Below are 12,438 nucleotides of genomic sequence, written 5' to 3'. Positions count from 1 at the left end.
TGTCTATTGTTTATGTAATCAATTTAGAAAAGATAGGTAGAGAAAGTCTCCACATTCCTGGAGTATCTTATCAGAGAAGAAGAAAACCAGAAATCAGAGAGAAGAATTTATGGAGGGAGCAGAGACGGAATGGAGCCAAGGAGGAAGATAAGGCTGATGGGATGATACACAGAAAGTCCAAAGAATTTATGAATCATGCATTATTGTGATGAATATGCAATAAGAGATGTACTTTTAAAGATGATCTTTTGGATGTAGAGGTGTGTCTTTGGCTCTCTGCCAAAGCACCCGGCTGTAATACCCTTTTTGCTATTGTCTCCTAATTGTCCCTTTTATTAAACTTTTTTTAAAATTTTACCAAGAGTGAACCTTGTTTTTCATACCTGGGACTTTGGTTTTTTTCCCTTCTCCTCTTCTGGACTGTTTCAACATCAGAACACACCAGGAGAATTTTCCACCAAGGCCCCAGAGGTGGGCCCACACCGACCCAGCTCCGAGGAGGAGAGAGACCACACCTACAGAAGGACTCTGAAATTTTCCCAGGTTTCTCCCTACAGCAAGAGGTTTTATCATTTAGCATTATTATCCTTTTCCTGTGTGTTTGTTAAATAAATAGTTTTTTATCTCTTTCACTTTCCTCCAAGGAAAAGTTATCTTTTTTCCCAAACCTGGTGGGGGAGGGATGATTGTAACCTGCCTTCTATCAGAGGATATTTTCCTCCAAATTTGTCCAAACCGGCACACCACCTCATCGAGTTACGAAGGTGAAACCTACCGCTAGCTCCACAGAAACGACGAACACCAAGGCGGCAGCCACCCGGCGATGGGAGAGAGCCACTGCAGCGGACTACGTCTCCAAGAGCCAATTGTAGCCAGCCTGACTGCTGAAAGAAAGAAGACTACAACTCCCAGAAGCCATCGCGCGGCCCGGCTAGAGGACCTGGGAAGGAAGGCGAGGGGCGGAGCTAATAAATAGTGGCACACAGCACTTGCCTTGCGTAAGATGGTGGTGGTGGCTACGCTCTAAGTGGATTGCGTGGCAGGCAGACGCGTACTTGTGTCTCCTCGCCGCCTCTGTGCTGTGGTTCTTGCCGCCGGCAGGGGCCGTGGAGCAATAGTGAGGGGGAAGCCCAGGCTTGCGTGCCTCGGCGCTGGCCGGTTGCTGGTGGTACTGCGGGTGCGGATTGGTGCTACTCAGGTAGAGCCCGCTGCTCCCGTCCCTTCAGCAGGAGGAGGCTAAGGCTGCTGTGGGCGGGGATCGCTCGGCTCTTCCCTGCTCGACTATGTCGGACAATCAGAGTTGGAATTCCTCTGGCTCCGAAGACGACCCCGAGACAGAGCTCGGGCTGCCTGTTGAGCTCTGTGGGGTACTCAGCAAGGTAAGCTGCCTTTCCTCCTCCCCGCAGCCTGTGCCTGACGGCCTCTCGCTTCCGTTTTCCGCGTCGCACTATAGTCCCCCTCCTGTAGCTGGCCCTAACCCTAATCCTGCAGCTGGCTGAGGGCTGTCAGTCCCGGCTGCCTGTTTCCTCCCCACCCCGCTGTTCCGAAGGATCAGGCTAAAGCTCCTGCCTTCCCCGACGCTGGTGGAGGGGCCTGGTGGGGGTGTAGGAGGCGCCGTCATGGCCGAGGCAGCCACCACCTGATGGCGCGGAGCCTGCTAGGCAGCCGCTCTGGCGTCCGGCGCAAATCCCCTGCGCCCCCTCCCTCAACCGGAGGCACCACCACATCCCCGCTGGACCGGGGGGGGGGGAGGAGGAGGCTCACGTGCTTATACTCTCATCTGCTCAGTGCCTGCCCGTCCTTCCCCCACCCCTCGCAACCTTCGAGAGGCGGCGTGAGGAAGCAGTTTCTTGAGGAAGAGCCGCGGGTGCGGCTTCAGCCGCGGCTGGGGGAGGGGTTGGTGGCTGGTAGTCCCTGCCGCCCCCTGCCCCCGTATCGAGCCCGCTGGCTGCCTGGCGTGAGCTTCCGGAAAGAGGCCCACGAGGGGGCAGCCAAGTGCGCGCGGGGAAGTGTCTCCCCCACTCCTTAGGCTCCTGGCCGAAGCTGACGTCGGGCCTGGGTGTGGTCTGGAGCCGCGACATCACACATCCCTGCCCGGGAGCTCCTAAAGGCAGGCGCAACTCGTGGTCACTTCCTAGAAGCAGGTCCCAGCACGAATGGCACAATCTTTGGTCCGACTATCAAAACAGGGCAATAAAATACCCCTGCAGCGAGAGATACAGGAGGTGGGGAGGAGTTGAAGAAAAATGATATTGAAGTTTATTTCCCCCCTTTAAAAATAAACATCACTTTTTGCTCTTATATCGCTGAAAGTTAAATGACTTGCAAATATGTGTTGGATGATACTGGGAAATTTAAGGAGTGTTTTAAAGCTGAATACTGAATCACTAAGTTTTGAAAGCAGAATTTTTTAAACAGAAAGTTTCAGAATAATGTTGAAATATCTTTAGAATTAAAGCACTATGTTTTGAATTTCTTTCCTATGCAATAAGGCCAGACAGAGACCTGTGTAGAAGGCACATATCATAGAGTACTGAAATTATAAGTAGACCCTGGATGCTGAGAACAGTTGTGATAGGGTTACTCTGTTTTTTGTGAGGGACTCTGTGAACTCCCTCAGTCTTGAAAATGTTTCTAAGCCTAGAGATGGGAGGAAGAGCTAGAAGAAAAGAAGGCCATTGGCACTCATCTGTAAAATCTTATAAGTCCTAGTACTGTATTTTACTGGTGTAGTAGGTGAAGCCATGGCTTCTTCTGACATTCTGTAGCTTATGTACATGAAAACGTTTCTGGATGATTGTGCTGAGTGTAGCTGATGTTGCCTTTTCTGTGCGAACATGGAATGGAATATGAATAGCCAAGTATGGTGAAACCTGTTGCAGTGAATATACTTGAGGGACATTTACCTTTTGCTAATTGATGCCTCAGCAATACTTGAGACAAGCTAATTAAAATGAAATGGTAGCATACCAAACTTTCTACTAAAGAAATATTTACTTTTAATAACTTAATGTATATAATTACATTTTAAATCAATAAAAGTAGGCTGCAGTTCTATGTATGCACTACTATTTTAGTTCTACCCTTTAGTAAAGAGCAAAGCTTTGAAGGAAAAGGAATAATTTGGTAAGAGAATCTTATTAGAAGTTGTGAGACTGGAAGGATCGCTGGCTCTAAACATTTTGGGTGCGTGTGTGGGGAAAGGGGCAGGTCGAGCCTTGCCTTTGGTGAGGCAATGCACTGCCCCGTACACCCCCCCCCCCCCCCCCCCCCGGGCCTGGATTCCAGCCCTGCAGTGGCTGCCAATCACTGGCACACCGGAAGCAATGCCCCACACCCCACCCCTGGAGCCCTAGTCTAGCCCCAGAGGGCCAGATAACCCGGAAGGACCCAGGAAAGCTAAAGGGTATTTAACCCAGAACATGAGGCGAGCACGTCTTGACCCTACTTCCTCTTGGAATTTCTATCAGCTGAACACCGCTGGAACTAGGAGTGGTAGCTAGATTTGTTCTTTTCTATATCTTTTCTGTCTTCTAATTCCTTCTTCTTGGAGTTTTGAGTAACTTAAAATCAGATGGGTTTGGAGTTTGCTAAGTTGAATGGGTTAAGTTAATGTTTTGTGGAATGTTTTATGTCGAATGCTGCTCTAAACTTTTGCCGAAGTTCTCTAATTTTCTGAAGTTGCCAGTAAAGTTTTTCTTCTTGTTTTGACTCTTGATAATATCTTGTTGGTATTTCTCCCTTGCATCTAACTCAGAGTATATGAAAAACTGTAAGCCCTTTTAACAGTCTTGTTGAGAGATTTTTCTAGGGCCTTACAGAAGTGTATCCTACCGGTCTCTTTAAATGTTTCAGAACTCCAGTGTGTTGGGGTTTTTTTCCCCATTGTATTTCCTGCTTATAATTTTAAGGTGAATATAAAGAAGGAACTTCGATGTGGAAGTGTGTTTCCTGAAGCCTGAGAAATATCAGCCAAACTTTTTTATTGTTGTTTTTTTATTAGCTGATCTTTGATTTTTTTTTTTTTTTTACAGTGGACCAATTATATTCATGGGTGGCAGGATCGATGGGTAGTTCTGAAAAGAAACACACTCAGTTATTACAAGTCTGAAGATGAAACAGAGTATGGCTGTAGAGGCTCTATCTGTCTGAGCAAGGCTGTGATTACAGTAAGTGCTATTTCAGTATTGACATGTTTTTGGGTGTTACATATTTGTAGGCTAATGTCTGGTGAAGGTAAATATGGGTATGCCAAATAAATTGTAGGTTGTTTAATATTAAAGTTAGTTATATTAGTGCAACACTGTGGAGCCAGGGAAAGAAGTTACGAATAAGAAAACAAGCTGGTTTTATTTGAGATTGCAATGCACAGCTTTTCATATCTGTTATTTTGGAGGTTTCTGTGGGTAGGGATACAGTTTGCTTGTGGAGGAGGTGGAGTTTTCCCAAGGGTCAGCCTAAGACCCCAGACCAGCTTCAGAAAGGCAGCAGCATCCATCACAGTCTTTACACTTTGCACTAGAAAGAGAGGGTAGTATTTCTTTGTACTTTCTGAACATGACTCTGTACAAAAATTGTAAAAGAAAATGTTGTACTATGTATTTCCTTCTCTAAAGCAGGGTCCTGTTTCTGCCTAATGTTAAAAGATCCAGTATTATGCTTATTTGCCTTAGAAGATGAAGAAGAAAAATATTTTTGTAGCTTTCAGAGTTATGAAATATATTAATTATGACTAATGCTTGCCAAAAAGCATGCTTTTCTGTGTTACTGTTAAATAGCCAGTTATTTGACTGGAGGGGGGGTGGGGGGAAAAGCTAGACCTGTGTAGCACATAACTTCCTAGAGCAGTAGTGTTAAATCTTAGTATTTATGTTCTTATTCCACCAAATGTTTTGCTTTCAAACTGAATTGAGGATGACAAGTATTAAGTTTCCTTTACTAATATTCAGCTTAAAAATAGATTTTTTTTTTTAAACACAGTTGGATTTTGAAAAAAAGGACCTGATTGATTACATCAACTTCATGTATTTTGGGAAAAAGATTGTGAAAAAACCCCAGATTTTTACATTTGGATGTCTGATATGTATGGTAGTCATCTGAAAATTAAAATAGATAAGCTAATTTCTTTTAAAGCTCTTTTTAAAGCTGCTTAAACTTTTAATCTTGCTCAAGATTTAACTTTTTCAGGAGTTTATGGTGCACGGCAACAGCATCTAGAAGTGCTCATTTAAGTGTACTTCTAGTAGTCTGTAGAGGTACCAGCCTCTGCTCAGGACTTTGAAAAAGGTGTTTTATTCACTAGTAAGAGGCTTAACATGCCAACCAGGCAGAGACAGGAAGGTGGTGGCAAGGAGGTAGGCCAAGGGATGTCTGGAAATGTGCTGTAGAGTACATCTCAGCAGCTTGAATTCCAGTTCTGGTGGTGGAGAATATAGTGATGCTGATATTGTTTTGGGAATGTTTTGGTATATTGTGCTTTCGGAAGGGAAGTTGGTGAGCTCCTTGTCTTATGACTAGGAAGTGTGTAACACAAACTTCCTGCAGATAGCTTTTTTTCTTCTATCTGGCACTTATTGCATCTGGTAACTTGGTGTTGAATTGTTGATTCACCCCCTTTCCCCCCAGTTCTGGAGCTTCTTGAGTACACTGAGAAAGAATAAAAAGTATTTCTCAAAATTATTCTGATATTTTAGTTGTTTCATTTTCATTCAGAATCATGCTTGGTGACTGGTATTTGATAGTTTAATTGCTTGTAGTTTGAAATAGCATATCTGAAACCTGATAAACTGCTGTTAATTATTTCTAGTTGCAGTTAGTGATTGCTATGTAAGTATTAGAGGTTCAGGAATGCTATTAGGTCATGTGTCTCTAGGATACAGAAATTTACTTTTTCAGAATGAATGCTTCTGGTTTGATAGTTTGGTAGCAAATTAAATATTTCTTTAAACCTGTTTTCAATAATAGAAAATGAATTATGATAATTGTTTATTCTTCCTGTGGTACATAGTTAATCTTTATTTTCATGTCCTTGTAATGTCTTAATATATTAATATAAGCTTAGTAACATGTATCTAAATGCATAGGAGAATACCAGTAGTTGATTAAATGTTGAGATGATAATGAAAAGCTATTTTTGTTATCAGCGGAACTTATTTGTTACTGTGTTTTGCGATTACTTTGGTAGAGAAGTTGGGTTTCTTACTGACTTAATGTTCAGTAGCACTGATCTGATGTAATTGGGATCCTCATCTTGAATATTTGACAGTCTTTCACTATACTGTAAGTATAGTTTTCCTTGATCTTGCTAATCCAGAGTCAGGCATAGTAACTACGTATCTCCTAACCTTCTGTATTGCAGGAAATTTTCCTTAAGTAGAAAGCAGGGTATGAGTGGTATGAAATTGTGTTGATGACTAATGTTTCCTTGTAGGAGAGGGAGGGGACTGGATTCTCATGAAGCCTTCTTTTAGGTGCTCAGATTAGGTATGACCATTTGTCTGATGGGGGATGTAATGATTTTCTGTGTGTAATTAATGCTACTAGTAGTATAGAATGTCCATGTTTCATTGACTTATAAGCATAAATTTGGAAAACTGCTCTCACTGTGTAGTCTTACTGTACTTTCAGCAATGAAGATAAGCCTAATGATAAATCATAAAATTAGGAGACGTGAATGCTGCATTTGGAAATCAACAGATTCCTGTGACAGTAGTCTTTAATTGAATGGAAAACATGGGGTCTGGTTGGACTATATTAACCACCGTAACTGAGAAGCTGATTTCTCTGGAATAGAGGACTAAAGGATTGTAATACCCCAGAACATTTAAATGTAAGGGGATAAACCGAGGTTCCTTTACTCTGGGTTGGTGCACAGGAGAAATACCGACCAGATATTCTCAAGAGGTCAAAATTACACAAAAGTTTACTGGTAAAATATAGAAAATCAAGGAACTTTGGCAAAGGATTTAATACAACATCCAATTCAACATAAAACACTTATCATAGTATTAACTTAGCCCATTTAATTTAGCAAGCTTTAAACTGTTTAATGTTACATTACCCAAAATGGTCCATGAAAAGAGAATTAGGAGAAGAAAGAGAGAAAGAAAGAAAAGATATAGAAAAACACACATATAGCTACCAACTTCTGGGTTCCAGTGTGGATTCCAAGAGGAGGCAGGGTCAGACACATGGTCACTTCATGGTCAGCCTTTGAAACCCCAGGGCCTCCATGGACCCTCCTCTCAGGTGGGACTTCCGGTCATTCAGCCGCTCAGGAGCTGGTTAAGGCAGAGTGTAGCACTGCCCCTGGTGTACCCTGATTGACAGACACTGTGGGGCTGGGATGCTGGTTCTATGCCTGGGGAGTGGAGCATTTCACTGCCTTGCCTTGTCAGGTCTGGTCTGCTGGAATAAGTTTCCTCTATTGTCTGCAAACAATCATGCTCAGGCACACTGTCAAGTAACGTGGATGATAAAAACATTGCAGGGTTTATCACAGAAGTTGTCTTTAGAGTAACATCATCCTGTTCTAACAACACAGATTGGTATTTGAGCATCCTGCTAGGGGAGAGCCAGTGTCCCTCCTTTTGCTCCAGCACATTTATCACTGCATGGGGTACATACATGACAATGTCCTGCTCAACGGTGAATTTACAGGCCTCCTTTATCAGAAGGACTGTGGCTGCCACAGCTTTCAAGCATCCTGGCCAACCCTGGGCTACATTGTCTAGTTGTTTTGAGAAATAGGCCACAGCTCTTCGCTGGTCTCCAAGGTGCTGTGCCAGTACCCCCAGAGCAACATTCAGTCGCTCATGTGTAAAGAGTTCAAAAGGTTTAGTCAAGTCTGGCAGCCCCAGAGCTGGGGCTGACATCAAGGAATGTTTCAGTTGTTTAAATGCAGCCCTGGCATTCTCTGTCCACATGATTGTCCCTTTTTCAGCTGCTTTAAGGACCTCATATAAAGGTCTTACCAATATACCATAGTTTGATATCCACAGGCGACACCAACCTACCGTTCCCAGGAAGGCCTGCATCTCCCTTACGGTATGGGGCTCTGGAAGTCGGCAGATGGCTTCCTTCTGCTCTCTGCTGAGTTGGTGATGTCCACGGAAAATTTCCAGGCCCAGGTATACTACTGTTTCCCTGGCAACCTGTGCCTTCTCTTTCGAGACCTGATACCCACTTTGGCCTAAAAAGTTCAACAGACTTACAGTGAGCTTTATGCAGTCATCTCGTATCTTGGCCGCTATCAAGATGTCATCAACATACTGGAGAACCGCTCCTCCTGGTTCTTGTTTCCTCCAGTCCTCAAGCTCCTTTGCCAGCTGGTTTCCGAATATGGTCAGGCTGTTTTTGAATCCTTGTGGTAAAACTGTCCAGGTAAGCTGGGTCTTTCTCCCTGTTTCAGGATTCTCCCACTCAAAAGCAAAGAGTTCTTGGCTATTCTTATGCACAGGAATGCAGAAAAAGGCATCCTTGAGATCTAAAACAGTGAACCACCCTAATTCATTTGTTAGTGTTGTCAAAAGTGTGTAAGGATTCGCTACCACTGGGTGTATGTCCTCTGTTATCTTGTTGATTTCCCTCAAATCCTGTACCAACCTGTAGCTTTTACCATCAGCTTTCTTTACTGGCAAGATTGGTGTGTTGTACCTGGATTCACATTCCACTAACAACCCAAATTTGAGAAACTTCAATCACAGGTACTAATCCCTTGCGAGCTTCTAATTTCAGAGGATATTGTCTTTGTCTTACTGGTGTAGCCCCTGCTGTGAGTGTGATACTCACAGGTTCAGCTTTTTTGGATCTCCCAGGAGAATCATAGGCCCACACTATTTGAATGACAGCGTCTTCAACTTCTTTGGGAATTTTTCCATGGCATTCCTGTACAAGTATAGCAGCTGCTTCGATAATTTTAGATTCTGGGATTATAACTTTCACTCCCCCTTCCTTGGAAAACTTAATTTCTGCTTCCAATTTTTCCAATAAATCTCTGCCCAATAATGGCATTGGGGAATTTGGCATATACAGGAACTGGTGAGTGACCCAGTGTTTTCCCAATTTAAATGTTAAAGGTTGGAGAAAAGGCCTTGTTTCACTTACCCCTGTAGCTCCGATCACATCCACAGTGTCTTGACTCAGTTTACCTTTGAAAGTATTTAACACAGAACACGTTGCCCCTGTATCAACCAGAAATTCAACATCATCGTTCCCCAACTTAGCTACAACCGAAGGCTCTGCTGGGGTAGTTACCTTCAGTCCCCGTCAGTCTGTATTTACAGTTAGTTCCAAAACTGGGGGCTTCTTTTCTGCTCGCGATGGATACTCATTTTTCCAGTGCCCCCACTTTTTGCAAATTGATCCTCAGCTAGGGGAAAAGGGGGACCCCTTTTTGATGTGTCAGATGACTTTCCCTTATCATACTTCTTCTTGAGGTGGGGTTTATTATGTTTATCTTTATCTGCTAAGTCTCTGTTCTGGTATACCTTCCAGGCCACATTCAATAATTTACTTATGTCCGCTGGCCCATCTATCTTTTGCAGCTTTTTCTTTATGTCATTAGCAGATTGACCTATAAACAGGTCAGGTGGATCTGCTGCTCAGGTGAGTCAGGGTCTAAGGTAGTGTATTTTTGTGCAGCCTCTTTAAGCCTATTTAGAAACTGTGGGGGTCTCATTTGGATTTTGTTTGATCTCATATAACCTAGTCCAATTCACTGCTTTAGGAACGGCACATTTTAACTCAACAACCACCCATTTTTGGTATCGCTTCCGCTATTCCATCTGTTCTGGGACATTGGGATCCCAGCCAGGGTTTGCTCGGGGATAGATGTCATTAACTGACCCTTGGAGACTCCCAGTTGCAATTTGAGTTTCTATAGCAGATATAGCAGCTTTGTTGACCATTTCTCTCTCTGTTTTATCCAATAATTCATCTAGCATAACATTTAGATCACCCCAATCTGGGTTTTGGGATTTTATGGCCATTTCTACACGCATAGCTACTCTCTCTGGGTTGTCCCTGTACTTCCCAATTGAGTTTTTCCACTGCTGTAATTCTCCGAGGGAAAATGGTGTCGTTATATAAATCACTCCTTGATATCCCACAGCCTGTCTCAGAGGTGCTTCTAATGCAAGTTCTTCCTCCCCCCCTTTACCTGCTTTGGACCTTGTGTGTTTAGCGACAGGACTGACTGCTCTCATAGCTTCTTGGGCTATCCTGCCCCTTCTTCTACCACCCTCCCCGTGAGAACCATCTGTATCAGAATCATCCCATTCACTTTTGATTGAAATTGCTTTATTTGTTTTAAAGATTGTTCCAGCCGAATGTTGATCAGGGACTGTCTCGCTCTTTGGTGCAGTGGAGGGGTAGGGAGGCAGGGGCTGCAAGCAGCTTCTCCCACCCCTAGCTCTGAAAGAGGTGCCTGGGTCGGGGCCATCCTGTCTGCCCTCAGCTTTAACATTGGCCGCGCCGCAGGATGGGGAGAGCGAGCGGTTCCTCCTGTCTCTGGCTTGGAAACTTGCGGTTCTCCGTACCGGGGAATGCTGCCGCAATTGCCCGTGTCCATCTCTGCCTTCACTTCTGTGTTCGGGGTACTCGGGGAAAGGTGGCCAGCCTGCCCCTTCCCCTCCCCCTTCCCCATCTCTGCCTCTGGGGCAGTCAGGGGCTGGTGGCATACCTGCATCTCTCCCACCTCCGTGCCTGCCCTCCGCCCCTGACGAGGCTTGGGGGGGGGGAGGCTCCGCACTGCTCCTCTGGCTTGGAGCTGGCCGCTTGCTCCCTCCCGTGCCCCCGCTCGGACAGCGGCAGAGACAGCGGAGGCGGTGGCGGAGCCACCCCTCCCCCCTCCCCCCCCCCACCTGTGCGGGCTGCCCCGCCGGCAGAGGCGGTAGTGGCGGTGGAGCCGCCGCTCCCCCACCCTCCGCCCCCACTCCCACCGGCTGCCCCGTTCCTCTGACCCCCACCCCCACCTGTACGGGCTGCCCCAGCGGTTGAATGGGGGGGGAGACCCTCCCCCATTGCACAAAGCTGGGGTTTCCATATCTAGATCTGTCATATCGATTTCTCTGTCCATATTAGTATGCGAGTCAGCTTGCTGCAGCTTTTTCTTTCCCTTTCTCTTCCTCAAAGTCACTTCCATATTACTTTTGTCTACTATATATGCTTCTTCCCTGTTCAGATACATAGTAAGAAGTTCTGCATATCTTAGTTCATCAAACCTACGTAATGATCTCAGTTCTACCATCAGGTCATTAATGATGTTACTTTCCAAACTCCCATAGCGAGGCCAATTTCCTTGACTTAATTTTAAAGTCGGCCAAACCCATGTGTACAGTCCGATCAATTCTCGGGTGTCCAAAGTAGTTTTTTGCCCTGTCAGCCATTTCCAGTGTTTTATTATCAACTCTAATGGGCTGTTAGGAGGGATTTTTTCATTTTCATCTGAAAAAACACCACCCATGTTTGCTCACAGACAGAAAAACTCTGCCAGAGGGAAGTTTTTAACTCCGGAATTCAGCCTGCAATCCGACTTCCCAGGCAGTTTATCTAGCTTACTATACAAACACTTCAAAACAGCACTTTAAAATACTAAAAAGCAACTAGTTTTAGCAAACAGTAAATGCATGTGCGCAAAAATTTGGTCTCAACAGGATTCGAACCCATAGCCTCCCGACGTCCCAACCAACCAACCTCTGAGCCACTCCTGCGGCTGTGTGGGGTGCAGCCTCTGGGCTCTTGTGGACTCCATGGAGGGCGTCCCCTCCTTTCCACAGTTTGCAGGGGAAAGTTTTAAGCTTTCCCCTTTCGTGGGCTTCTCTGCCCCCAACCTTTTCAACCCCCTCGGAAATCTCCTTCCCTAGTGCCAGCACAATCTCGGTAATATCAATCCCCTTTTCACTCACCTCTCTTTCTGTGCTTCTGCCTTTCTGTGCTGGGTCCTAAAGTCCTGGTCACCGTCTTGGACTGTGGCTCCGGCCCCTCTGTAAATTGCCAGCAAAGAGAGGGGCAAAGCAAGATGTGTTCCAACCCAAGACTGTGAGTTTCAAGGTCTTTAGGGTCCCTTTGTGGTCGCCAGCAACTGATGCCTTTTCCTGGTCTTAAAATCAAGAGTCATACATGGTTAGAAGGGAAAAAGGGATTTTACCTTGGTATTTATTCTTAAGGATCCTTAGGTGCACACGTCCAGGTCATATGCAACAAAATGCACCCCACCCAAAAATGCCCACCCAAAAGATCTGGTATAACATTATAGGTTTTACTAATTAGCATATCTAGGAAAGATTCCCCGATGAGAGGCTCAAGTGAGCCCCCCTCCCCAAGGAACCTTCCCCTGGATGGTTCTATCTTGGTTTACAGAATGTGTTCTGGAGAGGACCTTGGGGCCTGGGGCACACTGATCCCTAGCTACGAAGCTTCTAAAATGTTTAGTCTCTT

At 45.1% G+C, this 12,438-nt stretch overlaps 1 protein-coding gene across 2 annotated transcripts in view; it reads left to right on the top strand.

Moving 5' to 3' along the window:
- Positions 1-1,015: 1,015 nt before the first annotated feature.
- The window catches only part of LOC309584563 (ceramide transfer protein-like), a 251,789-nt gene continuing 240,366 nt past the window's right edge, over positions 1,016-12,438 (top strand). For both annotated transcript variants that reach the window (XM_082300645.1, XM_082300644.1), the window contains exons 1-2: positions 1,016-1,379; positions 4,035-4,169. In XM_082300645.1, coding sequence (XP_082156771.1) covers positions 1,284-1,379; positions 4,035-4,169 — 231 coding nt within the window. In that variant the 5' untranslated portion in view covers positions 1,016-1,283. The remainder of the gene's footprint in view (positions 1,380-4,034; positions 4,170-12,438) is intronic.

This window comes from Coloeus monedula (genome assembly GCF_965178545.1).
Source record: "Coloeus monedula genome assembly, chromosome: W".
NCBI lineage: Eukaryota > Metazoa > Chordata > Aves > Passeriformes > Corvidae > Coloeus > Coloeus monedula.
Note: the sequence above shows the minus strand (reverse complement) of the source record. Positions and strands in the feature narration are given on the sequence as shown.